The sequence below is a fragment of the Camelus dromedarius genome, chromosome 7 (assembly GCF_036321535.1).
Source record: "Camelus dromedarius isolate mCamDro1 chromosome 7, mCamDro1.pat, whole genome shotgun sequence".
Lineage (NCBI taxonomy): Eukaryota > Metazoa > Chordata > Mammalia > Artiodactyla > Camelidae > Camelus > Camelus dromedarius.
The window spans coordinates 79,909,079-79,936,165 of NC_087442.1; the positions used below are offsets into that span (position 1 = coordinate 79,909,079).

At 43.2% G+C, this 27,087-nt stretch overlaps 1 protein-coding gene across 1 annotated transcript in view; it reads left to right on the top strand.

Annotated features, from left to right (window-relative positions):
* LOC116154125 (POU domain, class 6, transcription factor 2) overlaps positions 1-24,014 on the top strand; it is a 108,449-nt gene extending 84,435 nt beyond the window's left edge. Inside the window, exons 2-3 of the mRNA XM_031455853.2 lie at positions 20,436-20,527; positions 23,667-24,014. Of these exons, the coding sequence (XP_031311713.1) occupies positions 20,436-20,527; positions 23,667-24,014 (440 nt within the window). The remainder of the gene's footprint in view (positions 1-20,435; positions 20,528-23,666) is intronic.
* Positions 24,015-27,087: the final 3,073 nt, after the last annotated feature.

A 27,087-nucleotide genomic window follows, 5' to 3' on the forward strand; every position in this document is an offset into this window, starting at 1 on the left:
AATAACTGTCCCCTTGGCAGAAAGCGTTCTCCACCTCTTGGCTGTCCCCGAAACTCGGCTGTCCCCTATGGACATGGCATTTTTTGTGGTCCTTTCAATTAGGGACTGTTCATTCTTGCCCATTCTATGCACCGTGGCGTCAGGGGGTTGGTGTTGCTGTGTTCCCCAAATGTTGCTACCATATCGTTTCTTGTTTCTCTATTCTGTTCCTTGGAGAAGCTTGCTTTTCTGCAGTATGCTGTGTATGTCACTCCTGTTACTGAAGGCAACATTCACTGGCCAGCTCGACTCCGATGGTCTTCACCTTCTCTCCAAGGCCATGTACTCTCCATGGTACAACTCTGTCGACACCCAGAACTCTCCATTTGACTCACTGTACAAACTTAATGCAACTCTGCAGATGGGAGCCACAAAAAATCTCCAGCGTCCTTAACCACTGCTGTTACTTGTTCACAAACATCTCGCGTTCCCACTCCTTTCAATGGCTTTCTGAAACGTCACCAGCCGTGCCTCTCAAATCAATCCATTCCTCTCTCTCTCAGCAGATGAGCTGATACTTCTCCACTTAGAAAATGGAAGTCATCAAATTTCTTTTCCATCAGCTTCTTCTGTACACACTCTCCTTTCTTACAGTCCCAAAGGGTGATGTTCTTTCCTCTTATTCAAAACCAGATCCTCACTGTCGTTCTGAGCCCACCCCACCCCCACTTCCTGGAGGGACCTCACTCCATCAAGAGGACCGGTTTTCTCACTAATGTGTTTGATCTTTCCTTAACTGTCTCCTTCTGCTTACATTGTAAAGGGCTCCAATGTCTCCTCCTTTAAACGAACAAACAAGAACTTCATTCCAGACTTTCTTTGTTGCTTTCAAATCCAAAGGACTTCAAACTTCAATTTACAGTACAAAATACATTTTCTGTTGGGACTCAGGATACACATAAATATATAACTGAAACGAAAATTTCTTGCAATAATACTTGCCTTTCGTGTGTGCCGAGGACTCGATTGCAATCTGATTCTCCTCTCTTCTGTTACATTCTTTACTCTTCTGTTGTTTCTGAAATGCTTGCAACTCACTAAACATTTCACATCCCACTGATAGACGACAACCCACTGTTTGAAAATCATGGATCTAACCTGTCCTGTCTCTTTAAACACAGAGTATACAGTTCTTCCCTTGCTGTGTATTCCCCTGCTCACTGAAATGCAGCCTCACTCTGTTATTCCAATAAAACCACTCATATTAACATTTCTTCCTCCAACAGTATTTTAATTAGCTGGTGTGTGTCAACATAATAAGTCTAGCAGATATCTTTCTCTCCTTCTCTTACTTGGTCCCGCTAAAGCATTTGGGGTGACTGTCCTCCTGCAAAATCTCTTCTTCCTGGGCTGCTAGTCGATATTGAACTCTGAGCTCCTGTCTCACTCATTGCATGCTTTCCCCTCGGTTAATTCCTGGGCTCCTCTTTTCTGCTGCGATTGTGAACTATTGAAGTTCCCCTGAATTCCATCTTTAGGTCATTGCTCTCCCAAAGCACTTCTCCTGGGAGTTCATCCACTCAATGGTTTTAAATATCACCTGATGGTTCCCGTGTCTGTGTCTGCACTTACCTCCTCTTCCTTAAGCATCCGGCAGTATCAACCTCTCCACTGGATGTGGAGGCACTTTACATGTATTATATCCAAACCTGAACTTTTTGTTCCAGGAAAAATACAATGAGGAGAATCGTGGGTTCTGTAACCTGGGTTGGCAGCAATTGACAGCATCCTCTAGACCAATAATGCTCCCGTCTTCTTTTTCCTGATGCTACCAAGAGACCACCTTCTCCTATAGCTTCCATCCACCAAAGAGTGAATTTTTAAATTGGCGTTACTATGCATGATCCACGATGATGAATATAATTCCTTATTATTAAAATACAGAAGGTGCTATGCAGATCTGAATTATTGGTTCATGCTCTTAAGTGTGAACATGACCATATTCTCAACATAAAACCACTAAGAATCCAGTGTTCCAGCTACCTGATTAAAGGCCAAGACGACACCTGGGTTCCCCCATCAAGTCTCGTAAATGTCGGGGACTTCCTTTCCCAAAAGCGGTCCTGTTCTGATAAATAACAAAGAGGAACGATTTCACGCATCTGTCTAGCCCACGGGAGAGGACAAACTAGTCCATGTGGGTGGACCATTAAATCACAGCCTTATTTGCACAGCAGCAGAACCATCATGAAGATTAGAGTGACCTAATCTATTAATTTTTCTTCTTCTCTATGTTGGTTATCTTCCCCACCCTTCAGGTGCAGAAAGTTTGGATAGATGCCAGTTCGTTTAATTGGATTTTTTTCATAAGCACAAAAAATATCAAGCAGTTCTTTTAAGCTCTTTGGGTGAGCTCAACAAGGGCCAAATCAATTAAGTAAATTGCTTAAAAAAAAAAAAAAACCAACCCTACCAATCCCAAAGAAACTGCATCCCTGCTTCAGAGATGGTATATGCCAAGGTTTATACAGAGCAGATCTTTCCAGCTGAATTACCAACTTCTTAAAATTGGGGATTTAAAAGGGAAATGCTGACAGGATCTCAGCTGTGGTGGTGAAAGGGTGCAGCTCTCGTCCGTCCGGCAGGGCTGTTCTGACAGCAGTTAGGGGACAAGGCAAACTGACTGGCCTGGGGACACTTACCACGTCTGTGGCTGTGACCTGATTTACTCGTACCTTCGATGGGGCACTCATAGTAAAAGTATCTGCACTCTGACTTATGAAACAAGACATCTCCCTCTCCTCTTTTGTTGCCTTAAAGAAACTACACATGACATTTGCAACACCACCCGGTTGGAAGGTTTCACGATTTTCTTTTTCCCTCTGCCACCTTCCCTCTCTCCTACCATTTAAGAAACAGAAGCCCAGAGCTGGGTTTTCGTGTGAGTGGTACCATGTAACCAGAACAAACAGAGGACACGGGAAAGGTGGAGAAAAGTTAGATATATAAGCAAGAAAAAGTGAGTTATTGATTTTATTGACTGGTCTGTTAACTTCTGACATTGCAATAAAGTCTTATTTATTTGTATACAGAAGACTCAATTACATAGATACATATCATTTTAACAGCTGGGTTATTTACAGGAGAATTGCAGCTTCATAAATAATAGAGACCTGGGATTTCTCAAGCTGATGCTTATCCATTGTTACCCAAGGAAGTCGTGATGGCTGCGTATATACCTCCGAGCAGTCATTAGAACAGCATTACGATAGGCTGAGGGTAAGAAAGGAGAGGGGCCAAGGATTAAGTGGGAAATAGGACAAGGGTCTCAGCTCAGCTAAAATATACAGTAAATAACCCTGGGGTAATCGTAGCAGGTGGAGCTCAGTTCTCCTCCCTCCTGCCAGCACAGGAGAGCTGTCAGTGGAGATTGTGGGGTTAAGCATTCTAGGTCTTTAAACTTCCATTTAAATTGTACAAGCCATTAAGATTACATTACAGATTTTGTTTTTTTAAACACCAGAGATGTGTCTCCAAGGAAGTTTTATAACAATAGGGTCAAGTACTCTGAAACATCTTCTCTCTCTCTCTTTTTTTTTTTTTGATTGAAGTTTAATCAATTTCCAGTGTGTCAATTTCCAGTGTACAGCATAATGTTTCAGTTGTACGTATACATACATAATTTTGTTTTCAAACCAAACGTTTTCTCTTGATGCAGCAACTGGTGGAGATGGAGGTGGACATCCTGGTGCTGCCCCTGGTTCTCTATCCTGCAAAATCAGGGGGAGCCTTGGTCAGGGGGAGTCCTGAAACAATTCTCTGTTTGTCTGTTAGTTTAATGTGTAGCTTCCCTGCTAGGCTGTAAGCCCCAAAGGCCCATGAACCATATCTGGTCATTACTCAGTAAATATTTGTTAGGAATGAGTGAATTAATTAAGTAGCGAGGAGAAGTGAGACAACAGAATATTATTTTTATGTGTCCCTAGCATCTTGTAAAATACCCTCCACCTGGCAAGAACTTAATAATACTATGAAGAATGAATGATCCAAGAACAGTATTAGGACCCCAATTTCCAGATGAGGTGGCTAGAGCTCACGGTTGGTCATGGATTTGGAGCTCAGATCCAGACTTTAGGACTCAGAATCCCACAAGAATAACTCTTCTACAGAGCAGGGACCGGAGAGCTCCTGGAAGCAAGTAGAGAGGGCAGCTGTAAGAAAATACATTTCTTGGCTACTGTGAAGGATGCTGCAGTGAATGTGGGAGTGCAAAATCTCTCTGAAATCCTGATTTCATCTCCTTTGGGTACATACCCTGAAGTGAGACCCCCGGTCTCGTGATAGTTCTATTTTTAATTTTTTGAGGAACCTCCATACCGTTTTCCACGGCAGCTGTACCATTTTACATTCCCACCCATGGTGCCAACTTCTCCACAACTTTGCCAGTACTTGTTGTCTTTGCATTTTTGAGTTATCCTAACAGGTGTAAGATGATATCTCATTGTCCACAATAGCAGCCGTGAATGAAAACTACTGCCAGCAGTGTCAGTAAACAAAGGATGCTGTGGCCATCAAGTCACCAGCCGCTGCCGCCACCTCCTTAAAGTGAGCAGAGGGAACTCAGGCTGCAGACAAGCAGGCAGCCTGGCCTCTGCAGCCACCCCTAGGGGTGCCCCCTGAGGGAACTCAGGATGTGGGAGCAAAGGATACAGGCCCTAGAGAGCTAGGTGCATATCAAAGGAATGATTTCAATGAGCCCAGACCTTTGCAACTTCCATTACATAGAAAAGTGTGAAATCCCTTAAGATACCTGGTTTTCTTTAATTAACAGTGATCTTTTGATGTTCTGACTACCTGATTTTTGTTGCAAAAACTCATATATCCTGGCTTCTACCTTGCCACATTGGAACAGCCTCTTAGAGTGATCTGAGGTGCTGCATCCTGGGCTTGAGCCCTCAGGAAATCCACTGAATAAAACATAACTCTCAACATTTAGGTTGTGCATTATATGTCAGTCGACACAATGATATGGAAACAACTTAAATGTCCATTGAGGGGATGAAAGTATAAAGAAAATGTGGTGTAGACATAGAATGGAACACTATTTAGCTTTAAAAAAGAAAGAAATCTTGCCATACGTGACATGGATGAACCCGGCGTACATTATGCTTATGTGAAATAAGCCAGACACAGGACAGATACTTCAGGATTCCACTTAGAGTCAGACTCATAGAAACAGGTGAATGGTGGTCACCAGGAGTTGAGGGGAGCGGGGAAAAGGGGAGTTGCTGCTCAGTGGGTATAACATTTCAGTTATTCAAGATGAGTTAAGTTCCACGGGTACAACATTGTGCCTACAGTTAACAATATACCACTGTGCACTTAAAAATGTGTTGAGGGCAGAACTCATGTTTAGTGTTCTTACCATGATAAAAGTAAAATAGAATGAAATAAAATAAAGTGAAAAGAAAATAGAAAATCCTAACAGAATTCAGGCTGGGCTGTGAGTACTCATTTGCTGTTCACTCACCCATGAGGGCTGAGGGCCATCACTACCTCCTTTGCGGCTGTTGTCTCTCTGGTCCTCATTTTAAGAGTCCACCGATATATACATCTGTGCTTATGATCCACTCAGGAGCCGAGTTCTTTTTCGGACTCACGTTCAGATGTCACCCAGCCCATGTATAGATTCCTAGATATCAATGGTGCCATTTTGGCCAAAGCCATCACTGCCAGACGCTGCCCTGAAAAACCACACCTTCCACTTGGGAATCATTGGTTCTTTCATTGTTTTCCACCATCGCTCACATTTCCCTGCATGCATGTCTGTCCTGAGCTCTCCCTCCCCTGTGTCTGAGCCATGAGCTGTGCCTGTCATCGCCCCCCAACCCAGTGAGCCTTTGGAAACCTCTTGGGGAGGCTGTTGTCAGGTCCTTCTCCATCCTGTCTCTGAGTTCCTCTCCAGACTCACCTGTGGACGCTACCCTGCCCTCGAGGCATTGACAGTGTTGGAGGCTAATGCTCAGCCTATTGTCTGATTAAACAGCTGGGGCCACGTTTCCCAGGCCTGCTGCCTGGAGCGCTGCTCTCTCTGTGTACGTGAGCCCCACTGGGTGGCACGCCTAGCGGTGCAGACCCAAGGGTGGGGCTCTGTCTCCTTTGAAATATTATGATGATGATAAGAAAGCTCACATGATGGAGTGTTTACTTTGATTGCACCATTTGCTGATGTGGATTAGTGGACTTAATCCTCACTTTATGAAGAGGTACCACTTTTATTTCATTTTTACGGATGATGCAATTGAGCAGAGAAAGATTAAGCCACTTGCTTAAGGTCCTGCATCTGGTAAGTGGTGGAGACGGGCAATCCGGCTTCAGAGCACCCGGTGCTCCTCCCCACAGATAAGGCTCTCCTGCTCCCGTTAGAGCTCTCCCCGGGGCTGGTCTGTACCACCGGCAGGTCTCCTGATGGAGGTGTCACTTTGCCCACTTACGCTGCCCTGAGCCCTTCACACCACCCCATCTGCAGACTCACTACCCTGAGCCCTTCACACCACCCCATCTGCAGACTCACTACCCTGAGCCCTTCACACCACCCCATCTGCAGACTCAACTTTCTGTCTGAGAGGCAGAGGCAGAGACGGGGCATCTCCAGTGTTGTTCTTGCTGCCATCGGAATGTTGGATGGACAGGAGACAGGATGGACCAGACGTGTGGTGACTATGCCCACGGTCTGGGTGACAATGAAGACAGCTGAAGCAGAGAAGGGGACAGTTGTCAGCAACACTAGAGTACAAGATTTGGGGTTTGGTAGTTGGCTATCTCTGGGGGGGAAGCAGAGAGACCAGGCAAGGGGAACTTAGAGATTCACTTCTGGAGGATGTGTGATTAGAAGGACAGACATGAATGGAAATTGTGCAGTTAGAAGGAGTTGGAGTTTTGGAAGGGGAGATGCTGAGGTTTTGTTTTGCTTTGTTTTTCTTTTTGGCTTGTGGGAAATGTGCTGTTTAGAAATACTGTCAGGAGCTCAGAGCAGTTTTTAGATGTGGTAATTTAGATTCAGACATCATCTGCGTTCTCCAGTCTCCTGCATTTTTTTCCTATACCTGAATTCATTCTTGGATATTGGTTGCATGTGTCTGATTTTACAGGATCCTCTAAAAGGTGTCCTCTGTGGTCACATGCCTTCCTCTCTCCTTCTTTATCAAGATCATTTGTGATTGGATAATCATACGTCAGTGTCATTTGCAATAATGCTCCAGGAGTAACTGATAGTGAGGGCCAACTTTGTTGAGCATTTATTATGTGCCAGGCATGATGGCTGGGCTCTTTTCCCTCTGTAATCTGTGTCCCTACCACAACTATAATTCAGGTGCTATTACTACCTCCATTTTGCAGTTTAGGAAACTTAAGATCAGAGAGGTTGAGTAATTCATCCAGAGTCACACAGACAGCCTATGTGAAGCAAAGATGAAAACACAAGTCATTCTGACTCCACGGTGTGTTGTCAGAATATTATGGTCTGGCACTCAGGGGGCTTGTTCTCCTGCTCCTGAGCACAGTTGCACAGAGCAGCATCAGACAAGGTCACCCTGACCATGATCGATCAGGACAAAACCAAGATCACCCCATAGTTATGTCGGAAGACGGACGAAAGCACGAACATTGCCCAGACCACAAAATGACCAAATATTCAGCCATCCTGGCTAATATGACTCTTGTTCTTTCACCAATTATAGCTTTAGCCTCACACCCTCTTTCCTATCATCTACTCAGAATTGTTAAAATATTCAATCATGAGATTGCTCTGACTTCCAGATAGAGTCCAATCCAGAGCAAAGCCCCCCTTTTCTGGAACCTTCTCCAAAATCACTCAACACAAGCCTACATCTATGTCCTCTCTTCTTCCTTCTTAACGCCTCCTGGTCCCGCATGGTGCGCATTCTCCCTTCTGTCAATGAGACTACAAATCAAAATTAGTTCAACTGCATGGTGGTCTTTGGCTGAAGCACGCTGACACACTGAAACACTCCCAGTTATCCACATTCTTAGATTTGCATACAACCCATAGATGTGCTTATAATACGGTTGAACCCCAAACTTGACCAGATGTGGGTTTGAATCCCAGCTCCTCTTCCTCCTCCTCCTTCAAAAAAAAAAAAGTTGTGAATATGTGTCTCTTACTTAAATTTTCTGAACCCGAATTCTAATATCATGGGGTTGGTATGACGATTAAATGAGGTGATGTATGTAGAATATTCTAGTATATTTTCAGACTCTACAACTGTTAGTTTCTTTCCCTGATCCCTTCTTGATTAAGCCTGTTTCTTCTAAATAAAGCATTTTGTCCAACGATCATATTCTAGTGATACAGTCTAACCCACCAAATTTTGAGGGTGTTTAGACATTATATGTAAAATTTCCAGTGTATTCTATTGCCTAATCTCTGTGCCATAATTTGTAGCTATATAAAGGCCAGTGAGTACTAATGTATTTTATGCATTCTGAGATACACAGCTTCTCCCCCTCATAGTTTACCGTGACATCTTAAAAGGAAGATTTTAAGATAACAGTTGGGATGTGTCTTGTAATCGGTGTTATGTCACAGTTTAATTGGCAGCTTTTTTTCTTTCTTAGTGGGACATAAACTATGCATGAATTTTACATCCGCAGCATCTTAGGTTTGATGAAATGTGGGATATAGTTTTAAATGACTGGACAGCTCCCCTTCCACTGTTTCACCTTTTCACCATGGTAGTCAGCAGCTTGCTCTGTTTTCAACTTCGATGCTGACACTACCATTCGAAAGTCAAGTGGAAACTCAAGGAGATTTTTAAAAGTAGTTGGACGTAAAACCTGACTGTTATCATCTGAGTCCAAGTCATGTTTAGCAGGCATGTTTTTATAATACAAGCTCTGACATGGATCCCAAAATAAGTTCATACGACAAATGGAAATTGCTCCGCATTGTAGCCTGTCATGTCATGGAGTGAGAATAATGATCCAAAACCATCTGAACAAGTTCTGTGAAGCTTTTGTTCTATTTGACTTTAAGTGGAACAAAATCTTCAGAACAAGAGGACAACAAAATAATGCTTTGCTAAGAGGATAAAAGAATATGACCTAAGTCTATTAGTGACAGAACACTCTATGAATGCACTCAAGTTAATAGCAATCTTCTAGCAACAGATACTTTTTCAATTACAGTAATGCTAAGAAATAAATAGGCTAAGTGAGAGAAAAATGGTCAGAGACACATGAATTGGATGAGTTGTTTGGCTGTTTGGTTCTTTATAACCAACTCTCATGGGGGGAGAAAAAATCTAACCAACAATCTATTGATGGGGCATTAAGCTGCATTTTCATACTCCAGATCTACTTAATCTTATTACAGATGCAATGCTGTGTTACCCCCATCTCTGAAGAAGGTTTTGCAGCACTTGGTGACTGTACATAGTGAGTCATGCCACATCCTTCTCTTCCTGCACAATTTTGTGTTGTCTGCTGTCACAGAAGCGCTGCTGCTGTAAGGGGTTGCTAACTAGGTATGATGCTACAGTTTCATGCGATGTAATTCCTCTGGGGACATCTCCTCTTGGTCCTTTGCTGAGTTCTAAATGACCCCACTTTCACCAATCTTCAGTTGCACGCAAGAGTGATTGCAAATGCTACCCCTTCCGAGTATCTGTGTAGAAATGCAGTTTTATTTCAGCTTTAAGGGGTTTAAAATTTTTATTCCCCCTTTTTAAAGTGGTGCGCTGGCTACTTTTGGGGAGAATGTGGTGTTCTGAGAGTAAATAACGGGAATGGATAGGCCAGAGTCTTATCTTCATGGACCCTCACAAATGGAAAAGCAAAGATAGGGATATGGAAGGGGAAAGTGTCAGGAAAATTGCCGTAAATCACAGAGCAAGGATACTGGGCTACATTTGGCATCAGTTTTGTTGTGTTTTAAAAAGGATAAATATGCTTTGCCTTTAAGAACGTAGGAGCTGCTCTGCCTACTGTGAACCTCTTGGCGGAGAGTCCTCCCACCAGGCTGCACAGGGTGAGACGTGGTCCAGGGTTATTACTGGGACTGAGAACGCACCTCTTGGACGTTTTCTTTTTCTGCATTCTCACGTGCCCATGCCCGATTTTTGTGAGATGGAGTGTAACAGTCCACTGCAAATGTCTGAAAAAAGTTGGGCATTTTAGGTGTATTTACATTTTAAATGCCACCCAAGGAAAGGAAGAAAGAAGGAAGGGAGGGAGGGAAGGATGAGGAAAGAAGGAAGGAAGGAAGGAAGGAAGGAAGGAGATTTAATGAGAAAAATGTATGCAAAATACTAAGCAAAGTGTCTGGCCCATAGTAATACTTGGTAAATGCTAGAGATCATAAAATATTTGAGCAGCGGAGTTGTCTAGCTGATACAGATGTGGACCTTCCATCCATCAGATAATCTGGGATGTAGTCGTCTCTCTGTTACTAACCAGGTTTGTAATAGTGAAATAGTGAGTTACCTGCTATAGAGCTTAGTATAAATGGACGTAACAGTGATAAACACCTTGTAGGGCTATTATAAGGGTTGATAACACATGAGAGGTAATTAACGTATCACTTGGCACCTAGAACTTTATCTATAAAGAAAATCATATTGATGTCTCTACAGTGGGGTCAAGGGAAAAGAGAAATTATTGATTCAAAAGAGGAAACATTTTAGGAGTGTCTGGTCAGACATTTCTTTCTCCTGGAGGAGTGAAAGGAAAGGCTGGCTGTGATTTCTCAAATCCTGCCAGGTCCACCAGCAGCTCCTGAAAGCTCTGTGGTAGACCAGTGTCCCTCTGCAACAAAGCAGACACTGGGCAAAGGAAGAATGGGGGTGGTGGGGAGTCCAGTGCAATGAGTTTTGCATCAGTCTGCATGCTTCAGTTTAAAGGTTTTTCCTTTAAACAGAGAACACATCCTTGTCCTGCATCTAATTGGGTGGGAGAAAGGCTTAAAAATACCTTTATGGTATGATAATGAGAGCACACGGCAGTTTGAAAAATGTTTTTACTGGCAAAACGCAGTGTCGAGATCTTTCTATTTACACGATCATTAATGTGCTCCGGTAATTTGACTGCCCTGGGAACTCTCCAAGTCTGGGAAATTCAACAATCTGTGATGATCTAATCACCTGCTCTTTGCAGTCACAAGCGCAGCCCCGGCGGACGGAGGACCACGCGCTTTCCGCGCTGAGGGTCTCCGAGATCTTGTACCACGCGCATTATCAGAAGCGACTGCGCCCAGAAGCCATCATTTCCAATTGAAATAATGATTTCTTCTGTTGTGGCTTATGGTTAAATCATATTCCGAATGTCAGATCATCAGCCTCCTTGCCGCTGAAAGGTTGTGCAGAGTTCAGACCTCTGGAAGGCATGTAGGTCTTGGAGAAGAGGGGAATCATACATCACTGTGGTTTCTACCTGACTTCGGTCTGAGCCAGGAGTTTGGGCTTGTGTCACCATGACGTAGCTCTCCGTTTCACCCTCTCCTCCTTCTCAGACCTGGGGTTGCCGGTATCCACAGGCATACCTCCCTTCATTAGGCTTTGCTTTAACACGCTTTTTAAAAAACATATCCACAGATATTGCCTTAAAAAAAAAAAAACAAATTGGAGGTTTGTGGCAGCCCTGTAATGTCAGATGATGGTTAGCATCTTTTAGAAGTTCTTTTTTTAAATTACAGTATGTACTTTTTTTTGGTAATAAAAATATTATTACATATTACTAAATAAGAATATTAAAAAATAATGCTATTGCACACTTAATAAACTACAGGCTAGTATTTTTTAAATTGAAGTACAGTCAGTTACAATGTGTCAATTTCTGGTGTACAGCACAATGTCCCGGTCATGCATACACATACACATATTTGTTTTCATATTTTTTCATTAAAGGTTATTATAAGATATTGAACATAGTTCCCTGTGCTGTACAGAAGAAACTTCAGGCCAGCTTTAACATAACTTTTCTATGCACTGGGAAACCAAAACGTTTGTGGGACTCACTTCATTGCCATATTCGTTTGGTGGTGGTGGTCTGGAACCAGACCCACGGTATCTCTGAGGTCTGTCTGTACTGGGGGCTGCTCAGCTAAGCATCTCAATAAACTGACAGTTTAAAAGCTTATAATGAAACAAAGTTATGGTTACCAGGAGGGGAAGGGGGTGGGAAGGGACAAATTGGGAGTTCAAGGTTTGCAGATACTAGTATATATAAAATAGATAAACAACAAGTTCATACTGTATAGCATAGGGAACCATATTCAATATCTTGTAGTAACTTATGGTGAAGAAGAATATGAGAACGAATGTATGTATGTTCCTATGGACTGAAGCGTTATGCTGTACACCAGAAACTGACACATTGTAAACCAACTGTACTTCAATAAAAATATATTTAAAAAAATAAAATAAAATTAGCAGTCTTGAAACAAAAAACAAAACAAAACAAAAACAAAACAAACAAAAAAAGCTCCTAGTGAGACTTTTGATGGGGCAGCCCTGTAGGTCTGTGAGGCTGCAAAGAAAGCCTTGTAGATATAAATAAACCTGAGTGTTGCTGGAAGAGGCTGGACGATGGGCTATTGCAAGAAGAACTACGGTGACCTCTGACCCTACCGCTTGTCCCCACCGTCCTATAATGAAGGTGTTAGGTAAAAAAACAGACCGAAAAAAAGCCCTAGCTAGCTCCCTTCCCTTCTGTCTCATCCCCTGACCCCAACACACACACACACACACATACACACATCACCTAAGCTTGTACTGAAATTTTAAAGCAGATTATTTATGAGCTTTGACCATTTTCCAAGCATAAGTAAAGGCAGTTCCTAGTCATTCTTGCATGTTTTGCCATGGGTAGGTCACATGGGAGAACTTTAAAACAAGGTTTTGGAGTATCTAGGTTTCATTCCCTTGTTTTCAAGCTGGGCTGCCAGTCCAGGGGGAAAAAATCTGTGGTTTTTTGTTAGTGAAAGTGTAACACTGTTAGAAAGATGGGTCTACAACCGAGAAAAGACATCTTCACTATGATTTCTCTTTTAAGGAATTCGTGACCCGTCTCCCCATTTTAGGGATAGGTAACACAGTTTATAGAGAGAAAAACAAAACTTTACTGTAATTTCCCACCACATGCTATATTTATGTGGTCACTAATAATAACGTATAATAGTTGGTATTGAGGATTTGTAAGTTTGGTTTCTTGCTGAGGGAAAAAAAGCCATGTCCAGATTCCTCTGTGGACAGAACACTCATCAGAATTTGCACTGATTTGGAAAAGGGCGGTCAAAGCAGTTGTGGGTTTATGTGCAATTTTCAAAATTTGAGATCCCCTGGGCAGGGACTGCTTCATGGGCTGGTGACCACCGCACACGCACTGGGCTCACCGCTCAGCAGGGGCCCATGTTTGGAGTTTAATGCTCTGAGGTCACCGTCTTGAAATTCTTAATAATTTATCTTTGAATCTGTGTTTGGTGAGTCAAATCCAGTGGGACAACAAGAGAATGAGGTCGGTGGCGGTCCAGTCACTGCCTCCTCAGTTCCCCAGGACGGGGTGGTTCTCAGCCACCTGCTCCCTGCCCCTGGTGCCCCAGGACACCCAGAAGCCTGCGTGTCGCTCTTGCCTTCTCCCTTCTACCCTTCTTGGGGGTCTGGGCTCAGGTGCTGGGAGGGACACCTGATCAGTGTGCAAGTCAGAGGGGGTTTCTTGCCCACCCCGATCCAGGTGTCCAGCGCATCCCAGCGGGGAAGTTGCAGTCACTTGAGTTCACCCATCTGCGGTGGATTAACGCAGGCAGCCCCAGGGAAGGGGGAGATTGACTTCCCAGCCTCAGTCCAGGGACTTGCATTTTCATTTGGCACCGAGCCCCATAAATTATGTAGTCGGCCCTCACGGAGGGTTGAGCATGGATGAATCGTGGGAGCAAGCTCCCTCGGTGGGCAAAAAAACCCCAGGATCTACATGACTTCCGTGTCCAGGGGACCGTGCCAGAGTCCCATCAGTCCGTTCAGAGCCAGGACTTCATCCCTGGGTAGAGTGCAGTGTGGAGCGTGGCTCCTCGCAGTGACCTTGGCAGAGGACGTGTCCACTTCCTGGGAGCGGTGGGTCGAAATCAGCAAAGCTTCTTCGATTAAAAAAAAAAATGCCTTTAAAAAATCAGACACATCATTTTCAGGTGGTTGAAAATCTGTGTCTAAATGGTTTCAGCACACCTTGACACACACACCTCCATCATTTGAAGAGTGCCAGCTCACTGCAACCTGCCTAGCCACCGACATGCAGGCTACGTAGACACACGCGTAAAGACACACGTACACTTGTGCACACATGCATGCCGAGGCCCAGAGCTGGCCTGCAGGGGCTACAAAGGTGAGTGAGAAGGCGTTTTTGCCCTGAAAGAATTTACACTCTTGTAGAGAGAGTCGTACTCAAGGGATATTCCGCACCCAAGGCGCTCCACATGCCAACGGTGGCTCGTGGAATTTTGCTCAAATATATTTGATGACTGTCTCTTCTTTTTCATGTCTTTTCTGAGAGGAAGCATTTTACAGAAATGGAGAACTTTATTGGCCTGGATAGCACAGGAGTTCAGCTCTGCTTTTATGAGATGGATGTGAAAACAAATGATAAAAAATTGTTGCAGGAAGACCAAAGGGAGATTTAGGAAATTTTGAGAGGAGAAAAAAAAAATGTCTTTAAAGTCTTCCAGAGCCCATATAGACTAGGCTCTGGAAGCAATTATTCAGTAAGCTGGAAGACTTGAGCAATTTATTGAATAAATTTCGTAGATGGTACAAAACGTCCTCAGATCGTCGAGCCTGTATACGGGATTGGTGGGGTTTCTTGTTCTGCTTTATTTAGGCCTCAAATCCCCCTTTGACTTTTCATGCTTATGTACAGCCTTTAAATAAAGATCAGCATTTAAAACCACTGGGGACCTGGACCCCTCACTCAAAGATAACTGGATTTCCTTCCACCAAAGGCCAGAGGAGTCACCTGCTAAAAGAAGCAAGCAATCCATTCTGCCTATTAATGCCTTCAGACTGGTCTCCAGGCCTCGATGGGTGAAGTTGCAAGTCCGGGACAACAGAACTTGCAGAAACGCACAAGCCGTGTGTGAATTAAGGAATGTTTGATTTCCAAGTGGGGCTTATTACTTTAGAGTCTCCAGTTCCACCGGGGGTCCGTGTGGTGTTCTGTACATAAATACGTGTGTGGCCAGAATCATAAAGAAATCTCGACAGGCAATAAAAAAAATGGCAAACAGTGGCAGTGGCTCTGAAAAGATTTTTATAGACACCTCCACTCCCTCCTTGGCATTTAGTAATCTGGAAGAAACTGAAAGAAAGGAAAGTTTAATTTAGAGGGGACTTCTGCCCCGCTTTGCTGGGTTCACAGGCCTGGCATTAAATAATAATGCATTCAACTGTCCAGCTGATAATAAGGAACCTTTGCATCACCTCACTCCCTGGTGAAAACTGCAAACCGTGGGTAAGAAAGGTATAAATACCAGAAAAAGCTGAGGGATCCCTGTGACCTTCATCTGATTATGTTTGTGCTAATGCAGAGAGGACAGAAACCCAAACTCTCCCTCTGAAGAACCTGATTCATTAAAAATGCATCGCTCATTAACGAGCGAGTCTCATGCACTTGAACGCCCGCAGGTTGGCTGACACGTGGGAGAAAGGGGAACTGGTGTGTTTGCAAGAGCTGCTCATAAGTGCAATTCTGTTTTCTTCTCTGTCTGCCCTGGCCATCGTATCCTGTTGGCTAAGATAATGGGGTAAGACTCCAGAAAGACTCCAAACCCGCTCAGGATTAAAAATGTTAATTTAAGAAATATTTGTTTCCCAAAATGACTTACATGGAAGACCCAACTCCAAGACAGGCAGGCAGGGGCTGGCGGGGGTGGAGGGGGTCAGATTTGAAGCTGTATACTGGAGCACACTGTTCTACTTTTTAGAGTTGCTAAGAGATGCTGTGTCTTGTTTGCCTTAGTTAATAAAAATTCTTACACACAGACCAATTTTTTTTTTTTAATTTGCAAAAGAAAAATGAACTTGCTATGAGGAATGCAGTGACGGTCGTTCAGGAACTCTGACCTTGAGCTGGGTGGGGAGGGCGGGGGAGGGTGGAACTTGCGAGGTTCCCTCGGTCAGGAGGCTACTGAAGGGAGGACCACAGGACCTGGGCTGCCAGCCCCACCCCCAGTTCTACGGATGGTCCAGTCCCTCCAGAGGCAGCAGCCAGCTTTATAAGCCTGGGATACAGGTCAACACTGGGAAGGTGGTGTTGCATGAACCAGTGCCCTGACAAGCAGGCATTTTAACAATGAACTAGGTTATATCCCGGTGTGCCAGCCAGACTCCTAATCCGTCTCTCAGTGTCTCAGACCATTTACGAGTTATCCTTTCCTTAACAGACTTGTATCAGGGGGTTCCCATTATTTAGAGCATGACTGCTATGGCTATTTTAAATTTTATATTATGATCCCTTTAGAATCAGTTTTTACACTCCTTGAATTACCTGTGACAATTGCAAACTAGATGCATCTGAGATGATTCTGCTCCTTGCTAAGCTAGGCTGCCGCCAGGATTACGACGGAAGAAAACTCCAGGTGAAGGAACTTAGAAGGCCAAGGGCGTAATGCTGGCTGAGGGCCATCCTCTATTCATAAAACTATCAGTGTGTGGCATCCTCAGTGCAGAGGAGATTCAGACCTGCCCGGGTGGCATCCAAGCCACTGTTTTCTCCCCATGGTTTTCAGTCACCCGTGGAGCTTTATAAAATGTGCATGTGAAACACCCTGGAGATGCTCTGACCATAGCTTCATGAGGGATGTGACTATCGATGTGCTCAGGAAGCTCCACAGACAACTCTGATTCACAGGCCTGGGGAAGAACCACTGGTCTGAGCTCTGGTCTGTGTGAGAATCTGGGAGCTGATTGCCAGCATCTTTGTGCCCCGTCACCTGGTCATGCTACTGTGGACGGAAGGAAGCGTTCTACGTGAACATCTCGATTCATAGGCTCTTAAAGGCCATTTAGTTCAGTTCTAAACATTCATCAGATGGTACCGAGCACACAGTTGGGGTGGTGTGTGAGGACATACCAGCACTCATAAGCATGGTAGAATGTATTCAGCTGACTTGGGGCAGGTAAATATTATGGGTAAATTAAATGATATTAAGTACTGTATTAAATACAAATTAAATCTTATTAAATAATACTAGACAAGAGGCCTAGCACTCATGTGGCAGGCATGAACTGTTCCAAGGCATCTGCAAATATTTTGGCTCATTTAATCCTCAGCACAGCAACCCCATGAATGATGTATCATTATTTCCCTGGGCTTTTGCAAGAGGAAGCTGGTGTATAAGGAAACTGGAAAACCAGCCCACGTTCACATGCCTGGTTAAGTGGCAGAGCTAAATCGCAACCCAAGTGGAGTTTAAAATTTGAGTCTTTGCCTTTAACCTGTACATCAAACTACTTTTAATGTCGAAATCGGAATAGAGGTAGAATTTGCCAAGAAGCTAATCATTTCAAGATATTTCCAAGGCAGATGCTGAACAACAGTAACGAGCCAAGTGGATCCCAATGCCTATCCTAAAGGAGCTACGTACCAGTTCCAGGATAAAAGCCAAACCTTTATTTCCACGTGGGAATATTCCATCACCATGAATGATGCCAACTTTGAGGGCTGAGTGTAAAGCAATGAACCAGAGAACACGGGCCCCACCCTGTTGGAACTCACAGTTGCTGCCTGAAAAACCCAGGCTATTAAATTCAGAACAGGTCACAGAGAGCTTTCTGGATTTCCTTGATCTCCAGAGAGGAAGCATGTTTCCAGGATTCCGATCGGAAGGAAACTGCCCGACCTACTTAAGTTGATGTTTTCACATTTGTGCCCGTGGAAATAATCTAACCTCAAATTCTCTGCTAACTTCTGGCTGAGCACCGCTTCAAATAGCTCTGAAACCCTCAGCCAAAGTCATGTATTCATTCTTATTGCTGGATCCTGGCCCCTGGCACCGAGAGGGCCCCTGACTTGGGAGCTGCCTTACGACCAAACAGATTAGTTTATGGTCCTACAAGATCAAGTGTAATACATGTGTTGGGGGAAATGGAAATGTGCATTAAGAAGAAACACTACTTTTTGATCCACGCAGGAGAGCATACAAAATCTCCTTGAAAGCCTGTGAAAGACTTTATTTTACACATGAAATTGTGTGGAATTACCCTGTCCTGCACTGAACACAGTTTTTGAGACTAACCAGCCTCAGAAAAAGCGGTTGGGCCCTGGTGAGAGCCTCCAGGAACAGAGAATAAAATGTAAGCAGATGTAATCTGTGCCCAGCTACGGGTAACAAAGACACAATCTTGTTGACACAGTGCTTGTATGGGACAGATCCCAAACATTGCTGTGCTGTGCCATTAGAGACAGAATCAAAATGTTGTCCCAGTTACAGATTTATGAGACAGAAGGCCCTGGCCTGGTAGAGAAACATTTTAGAATTAAGACACGTTTTTAAAAAACTGTGTGAAAAAGTTTTCTCTCTTCTTCTGTGCGTCATGAAACTTTCTTTTCATCGTCTGGTGGAAAAATCCATCCCTGGCGAGTCTAAAGAACAACTAAATTTTTCAAAACATCTTCATAAACTAAACCAAAGTAGATTTTTAACCATTTGAGGATTGACCTAATTGACCAAAAGCATCACTTTCGGACCTGGTTAGCTCCATAAAGGTCTATAAAACTTTACTGAGAATTCTAAGGCAAAAGAGGACTTGGGTATAGAAGAATGGAAGTTGTGAGATTTACAACGGCGTAAGGCACCATCCAGTTTCAAGTGCTCTGTTACTCAAGCATAATAAATAAACCACACTTAGAAAATTTAGAAGAAAGCTCCCCAGCACATGATGGGGAAATTGCTGGCATCTTATGATAGGTCATCTTACCCTTGTTATTAAATGACAGCGATCATTAAAATGCCAAACATATTTTGACAGAATTCACTTTATAAAATGTCAGCAAGTCTGTGTTTTTATTAGTTTGCTCCAAATCAATTTAGAAATTTCAATAGAATGCTTGTAAGTATTCCCCAAGCAATGTCCATTCCTGACTTTCTGCACACACACAAAATATTACAAATTAATCAGATTTTCAGATTTCTGCATAATGGCTTTGCACATTTATTGCTTCGTCCTATTATAAAATGCTGTTATGATTGACACACGGCTGTGGAGATAGAAGTCAATTGAATAATATGTAGCAGTCAATTTTATTTGTAGCTTAATGTGCTGAAGTATTTTTTTCCCTACATTTCCATTATTTATAAGTCTGTCCCTTTGGAGAATATATAGAAGAATTTGTCTTAAATGAGCCAATAATGCCTTCTTTAAAATTTATAAGTGTGACAGAATTGTATCTTTTTTTCTTGGTCGTCCATGGCTTGCCAGTAACGCGGTTTGAAATGTCCCCCACTTGCCATTCATAGGACAAACATCAGGAAAGAGGATCTCGTTAAGGGTGGCTTGGAATCGGATTTCAGCCACCGAGAAAACAAAAGCTACCAACTGAGAACCCTGAAAAATTGCTGCTAGCTTTATGTTTGTTTGTTTGTTTATGTATTTATTGTTACTGCCACTCTCTCACCTTCTGTGGGTTGTCCTAAAACAAAACACAGAAACACACACACAGAAAAACTATCGTGTTTTAGAAGATTTCAAAGATTTGCGGGTTTTGGTGGGATTTCATTTTTCATGCTTTGGCGTCCAACAGGATTCTAGCAAAGGAACGGCACTGAGTTCTCTGCCTACCCTCGTGGGAATCCCTGGAGGTGGTGTGGGGGTCCTCCTGTTTCAGTTAGCACCCAGGAAATTTGCTTAAGGAGCCCCATGTGCTTTTTAGGACATAAGGTGGCACTGCAAAAGGCTTTGCTTTTTGGAAAACACATCCATAACATTCAGTGTCTGAAGCACAGATGGAGACAGGGCTTAAGGGTACGAAGCCACATTAAGGGATAACATAGATGTGCTTGGTCATGTCTGATCACGCTTTCTCTGGCTTTGGAAAATGAGATTAGCCATTGCCCGCCTAGGCATAAAGGTTGCAGTTTCCCACACGTGCGACAACGCATCGGCACACGCCATGCAAACTGATGTATAATGCAAGCCTATTAGCGCGACCAGTGACGGTGTCACTTTCCCTGCCGTCGCAGCCTTCTCTCTGATGGAGTGACTTTGTCCATCCCGAATGTCCGTTAGCATAATGTATGCAGTTGACAAGTGATTTGAGCAGCGGAGCTATTGATAAAGCCCTCTGGCATGTCATCTGTGCCTTAATGTTATGTGACATCACAGGAAAATGGGGTCATGTGCAGTTCCCAGGCTGGAGCTTATATTAAGGGAGAACTCTTCTCTTTTGAATTCCAGGGGCCAGAGGAAACCCGGCACTGTCAGAGCCAGGCACTCCTGAACAACACCAGGCCAGTCAGACCCACCCCCCGTTTCCGGTTGGGCCACAGGTCAGTATCTCTCAACTGCTGTGTTTAGGCTGCACTGAGGATGGTTTTACCATATAAATAACCAAATAAATAATAATGAGTTAAAAGCAATTAACTCCAACAGAGCAAAGATGGTGATAAATTTCAGTATGAGAAGCTATATGACTACATTATTTATAAATGCTGTCAAGAAAAAAAAATGCATTAGCAGAACTCTTCTCTCTTTTTAAAGGGAATGTTGATCTTGATCATTTGGAAACTTTTCTTTTTTTCTTGTTAAAACCCGCTACAATTGTGCTGTTGGTTACCACGCAGTTTTCGGCAAAGTAAAACTTTAATGACTGCAGTGTGAAGGAAATTAAGTTATTTCAACCCTACTATAGCCATTTCTGAAATACAAGAGGTGATTTAATATAAAAAAGTTAATGCAATTTTAATGCAAGTTCAGCTTATTGGGTTTGACAATACTGTACATCACCTACAGCTCCTGCATTAATAAAGAAATACATTCATTATTTTTTAAAGTCCAATATTTGTTGTTTTTTTTTCTGAGCCTGGTACGGTTATATGGAGATGTAGAACACAATTATAAAAGACTGAGCCTTTTTTTTTTTTAACCTCTGTCATTTAGTGTGAAACTCACAGAGTCCACCTGCTTTTATAGAAAAAGAAGCTGATTCTTGAGCCTGTCTCTTTTGCTGTCATTGTTCCTGGAAATGAATCACTTTGAGCACTTTGGGGCTCAAGACTTCAAGGCTTGAAAACCCAAGTTTAGAATCTGGGTTGGTCTTGACTTTCTTGTTCCAGCCTCCGCCACGTCTCCCTCTGGCCTCAGATCCTAAAAGGTATCTCAGAGCATGAATGCCTCCGTGCTCGGGGCAGAGAGCTGGGCAGACCTGGGGAGACGCCTCATCTCCTGTGGGACCCAAAGAGGGTTTTACCGGGCATCACGGAAAGCGGCTTCTTCCGGCCACGCCCTGTCTGATTTCATGCTTGTGACATTGTGTGTGTATGCGTGTGTGTCTGCGTGCACGTGTGTGTATGTGTATGTCTGTGAACACACCATGGATGACAAACTTAACGCCTCCAGGTTTGAAAAGTTGCACGACAGACCCAGACAGTGAGAAGCAGTGGGCCCTGGGACAAACTGGAGAGTGCGTGCCCTGCTTTAAGCCCATGAATTTCATTAAAAAAAAAAAAAATGGCACGAGTCCCAACTCCCAGCTCTGTGGCCTGTATGCCATGTGAGGACTGCCCCGTTGCCTTCCCCTCTTACCCTGATGTTACTATTGGCAGCGAAGTAACACCAGCAATCTGGGGAGCAGCTTGTCATTTTGTACTTATTCCTAAAAAATCGTTATTTTGTTCTTTAGTGTAACTTTTTTTTTTTTTTAAGGAAGCACAGTTATTTGTGTGAATTTAGTGACGTTTGGCAGATACCTCGGGAGCTCGGCTCACAGAGTCCAGGGCGGTGGTTCTAAAAAGCAGGGTGCATGGAATCCCAGGGCTTCTTCACAGGGCTCCCCAGCCTTGAGGGGCGACAACCGGCCGTGAGGGCTGACCGTAGGGAATGGCTAGAAAGTGGACTCAGCCCTCTCCCACATCCTTCAAATAACGCAGCCCCACTTCTCCAAATCTGTTCTGTGTGTTGAGAGCGGGTGACAAGAAGGGGCGAAACATGGGCTCTGGAGCAGCCTGGCTGGACTTGAACCCCCCCCCCCCCGCCCCCGGATATGTGACTTTGGACAAGTTACCAACTCTCAGTATGTCACTGGTGGGATGGGGGAGTTCATACACGTTAGAACAGGGCTCGGCTGTGGTGTAGTGGGCTTTGTACTCTGCGTATGCTGAGTACTGCATAGAATCCTGCTGCGTTATTAACCCAAAAGTTGCAACTCCCCAAAGAGAGTTTTGTTTCGTTTCCTCTAGAAGGAAAATGGGCGTTGGATTAGGTCTTACGTGACTCCCACAGGGTGGTAGTGAAAATGCCAGCTTGGGGACTCTAAGATCGGTGACCCTTTGGTCATCTGGCCTGGCCAGGTCAGGACTCCTTCCTACATCGCCCTGGTGAAGAGCCCGTACCTGAGCTCAGATACGTCCAGGACACCCCTCTGCGGCTGCCTTTCCGTGTCAAACAATGGCCATCGGATGAGGAGTGGACAAAAGCGTGTGTTTTCGAGGTTGTTTTAACCAGGCAAAGAATGCTAGCATAATAACAAAAGAAAAAATGTAAGATTTTAACATTTACTCACAGGAAATATTTATGTTTTTCTGTATTCCTTTTTAGACCTTGTCATTATATATGTATCATTTTACCATTTGGGTAATGACTCCATTACCATTTGCGTAATTATTATCCAATTAAATTTAGATATTCTCAGGCATTTTCTATTTTTCTAAAGAGGTGTCAGAATGATCCAGTTAAACACTATGCAATATTTTACCAAGTTCAGTACTGTAACAAACTATTTTCCAACATTTGTGTATTTTAAAATATAATGCATATTTTTATTCATTAATCTTTTTAAAAAAATTACATCTTCAAGCTATATCCCAGGAATATGTTGAGTCAAAAGGGGATGAATATTTTGGAACCTCTTTATATGGGTTTTCAAACTGCTTTCCAAAAGGCTTATGACAATGCACATGTCCTAAATCCATATAATGTTGTCACTACAGACTTACCAGCGTTGAGTAAATCCTTCACATTATTGTTTTGCAAATTTAATAGATGAAAGTAGTATGTCATTGCTATTTTTGAATCAAAAAACTTCCACTGTTCTTGATGAGTTCTTTCTGGAACTACAGAATAAACTAGCAGAGAGTTTCAAATACATAAGAGTCAGATCAAGTGAAAATTCATTGGAAAAATAATACATAAGTGTAGGGTATTACTTTGAAAGGCATTCAAGTGCCTTAGAGGAAGTCCAAACCAAATGAAATTTTCTCTCTAAAATCTCACAGAATACAATTTCCCTTTTTGTTTTTTGTTTTTTTGGTTTTTTTTGCTGCAAGTCAGTCTTCTTTTCTGGAATAGAACATGTTTCTGTGCAACTGGTTCAGGAAATTTCTGACCCTGCTTAAGAAGAAGAAAAATGCTGTGAAAGTCCACATCTTGGTTCCACTGGAAAGTGAGCTGGGATTGTCTGTTTCCTTGCAGTCGCTTCTGACGGCACAGCAGTTAGCCTCTGCTGTCGCCGGTGTAATGCCGGGAGGCACGCCAGCCCTCAACCAGCCCATCCTCATCCCCTTCAACATGGCCGGACAGCTAGGAGGGCAGCAAGGACTGGTCCTCACACTGCCTACTGCGAACCTCACCAACATCCAAGGGCTGGTGGCAGCAGCTGCAGCCGGAGGCATTATGACCCTGCCATTGCAAAATCTACAAGGTAACCAACCGACCCACTGTGTCCCTGTGCCACGTAGGGCTCTAGCCACTGGCCAGAGTTCTCTGAAGTGGACAAGTGTCCTGAAGGTTGAATGTGGTTCAGAGTTGCTTCCACCATAAAGGCTGTGGAAGGCTGATGTAGGAAGCAAAATTTCAAGTTGTCTGTCTGAGTTTGCTCAAGACATGGGCTTTATCAATCCTCATTTCTTAACATTGATTTGAAACCTTTCGGGTCTTCTGGAAGCACTTATGAGCAATCATTGTAGGATATGTCAAAAACTTAGATGTAAAAGTATTGTGCTGTAATTTGAGGACCTGATTCATAATCTCATGAGTACTTCAATTTAGCCGTCTGTGAAGAAAGGTTAGTCTGTTAGTTTGTTTGTCTGTGAAGTGTTCGGAACATTCAACTATAAGGTATCATTTGGAATAATTAACTTATTATTTTTCTTACTGAGTGTATTTTAGTTATAATTATTAAACAAAACTTATGTCATTTGAGGTCATATAGGTCATATTCTGTATTGAGAAAAAGAGACATATATCGAGCTTTTATATGGGCATATAATAAGAGTTGGACTCTAATTTTACTCAGGAAGGGTAGTTCTCTTGATATTATGAAGGTTTTGACTTTTCTCTAAAAGATTTGGTAACAATGACTAATAGTTCAACTTACAAAAGGTCAGAGGAAGAACTATTATGGTGGAAAATGGCTCAAATATGATTAGAATACCAAACAGGGGAAAACAAATTTATTTTGGATTGGTCAAAGGTGGTCGCTTTTCCATTGATATAAATGTTCGCAATTACGTTCCTTTTTTACAGAATGAGAGTTTGGTTGGGCACGTTGTCAGAAAAGCAATTTAAAGTACTTCTTTAGTTGGTCAAAAGTCAGGGCTCCTTATAATCTGCTAAACTGGTCAGAGTGTCAGCCCGTAGATTAAGAAATAGACCCAAGTCAGACCTGGTTAACTCTTGACCCAAACTTCTTTGCACATTCTGTGTCCTAATCTCTCACTCATTGTTGCCACTTCCTGACTTTCACTTTAATGTTTTAAAACAAAGTCTCTCATATACCATTAAATTGTGCCAAGAAACCTGCCTTTCATAAATCATGCATGCCCGGGACACGCTAATGCACAAACTTTGCTTGTTTCAAATTTGAGAGTGCCTGGGAAGGCAGGATCTCAAGATTAAGCAAATAAGGCAGGAATAAACAAGGTGAAAGCAAAAGCAACAGAGTGTAGGGAGAGGCTTTTTAATGTAGGTGGATGATGAAATCTTAATGAAGAAACGGGCATTATCAAAATGCAACCTTCCATTTGGAACATTTGTGCTTATGGGAATATTGAATATTATAAATAAACATAAGCTCGTGGAGCTCCTAGGTCATGAATTAATCCCCTGCTTGGTTAAAAGGGATCCCAAAGACAGAGTCCACAAAACCAGGCTTGTTCTGTCTTTCTTACGGTTTGGTGTTAGGATTTTAGGTCCTGGTTATTTTTAAGCGTTTCAAATGAGTGACTGGTCCAATGTGGACTTCCAACAAGATTTTTTCTCTCTCTCTTTTTTTCAATATCAAAATTTGTATTAGCTTATAGTTGGGAATTTGGTTCTTTGGGGAACCATTGGTTGCAGAAGATGAATCCTAAGTTTTGTGTCCTGATTAAGTGGTTTCAGCAAGAATGCTGGCTGTTTGTATCCGTTGGTGCTTCTCACACAATTTCCCTATCGGCCTCGTTTTGAGAAGAATATTGGAGTTACGGTCTTGTCTACTATACAAGTGCAAGGGGACACGTCTCCTCTTGTCTCCTTTGAAATTTCAGTAATGCTGGAGGGGAGGCAAGGAGATCATTAAATAATCACCTCCTGGTTGCAAGTCAGCCAGATATAGGAAGAGCTTCCTAGACACTTTTCACACTCAAGCATCTCCTCCCACACTTTTTTCTTTGATATCCTTATGAATGAATCTCAACTCCTAAATCACTGTTCGGATCCAGGAAAGTTCTACCTTCTGGTTTCCTTGGGCTTTTTGCTCATTTCGTATCTTCTTATAAAGTTCTTCACTACCCAGACCTCACTCTTCTGAGAAGAAACCAACCACGCTGGTTGGCCGGGAACTGGAGGTTTTCCCAGGACGTGGGACTTTCTCTGTTGAAACCAGGAAAGTCCCAGACCAACCAGAAAGTGTCAGTGTCTGTGCAAGAAGTCCAAGGGCAGTAGGGTAATCAGGGAAATGTCTCATCTCTCCCAGGTGACCAAGATTGGTGCTCACCACCTGAAGGGCAATGCCAGTCGGCCACCTTGTTGGCCAGCAGCCAACCCAAGGATGCTCTCACCACCTTTAGGAAACCAGCTGTAGCCCTTAGCAATCCCTAGGCAGTGGCTAAGGCCTGTGTGGCTTCCCAGGTTATGTCACGGAAGGTCGTGGGGCTTGGAATGGTGGGTGGATGGCTGGTGACCACCGAGAGTCGTCTGCAGGGGTCCTGGTTGACTTTGAGCCAGTTCTCAGTGTCCTTGAGTCTCATCCTTTTTCAAGGGTGGCGGTCTTGTAAATGTACCTCCGAATGAGTCCTTGTGCACATTTATACAGTCAGCAGGGTAGAATGCTCCGTGCCCTCCCCATGTCTGGCTTCTGGACAGTGAGCGTGGTAACTTCAGCCCAAGGCTTTTAAGAGTCTTTTAAAACAACCAGTAAATCTGCCCACTTATAATAGAAAGCCCGCCTTCTCTTGGGGTGGTTTTTATAAGACAGGTTTGATTAGCGCGTGTGAGGGGAACGGACTGAAGTGTTAAACGCCTGGTCAGAAGTGGGGCTTGTTTCCATACGATGAACTTAGTTCCGGTTGGTTCCTCTTTTCCTCACTGTAAAGCATTAAGATCTTACTCATGAAATAAGTCTGCCAACTGGAATTGTCTCTTGATTATACCCCAACTTTCCTGCCCAGCCCTTCAACCTGTCCTTTCTTTGAGCTCAAAAAGTTACAAACTGGCTAAGGAAAAAAAAAAAAAAAAAAAGACCAACATCAGTTTCTTAATGGTTTGGAATTCAGGGATGAGTTTTCAAGTATTTTCCTCTTTACTAAAGGGATTGATAGCCGGTTCATTTGCATTCCTTACCAAGTGACATGGAATAGCTCTCAGAGCCTCTGAGGCCGTGATTCATGCATGGATTTTAATGAGCGCTAATGAC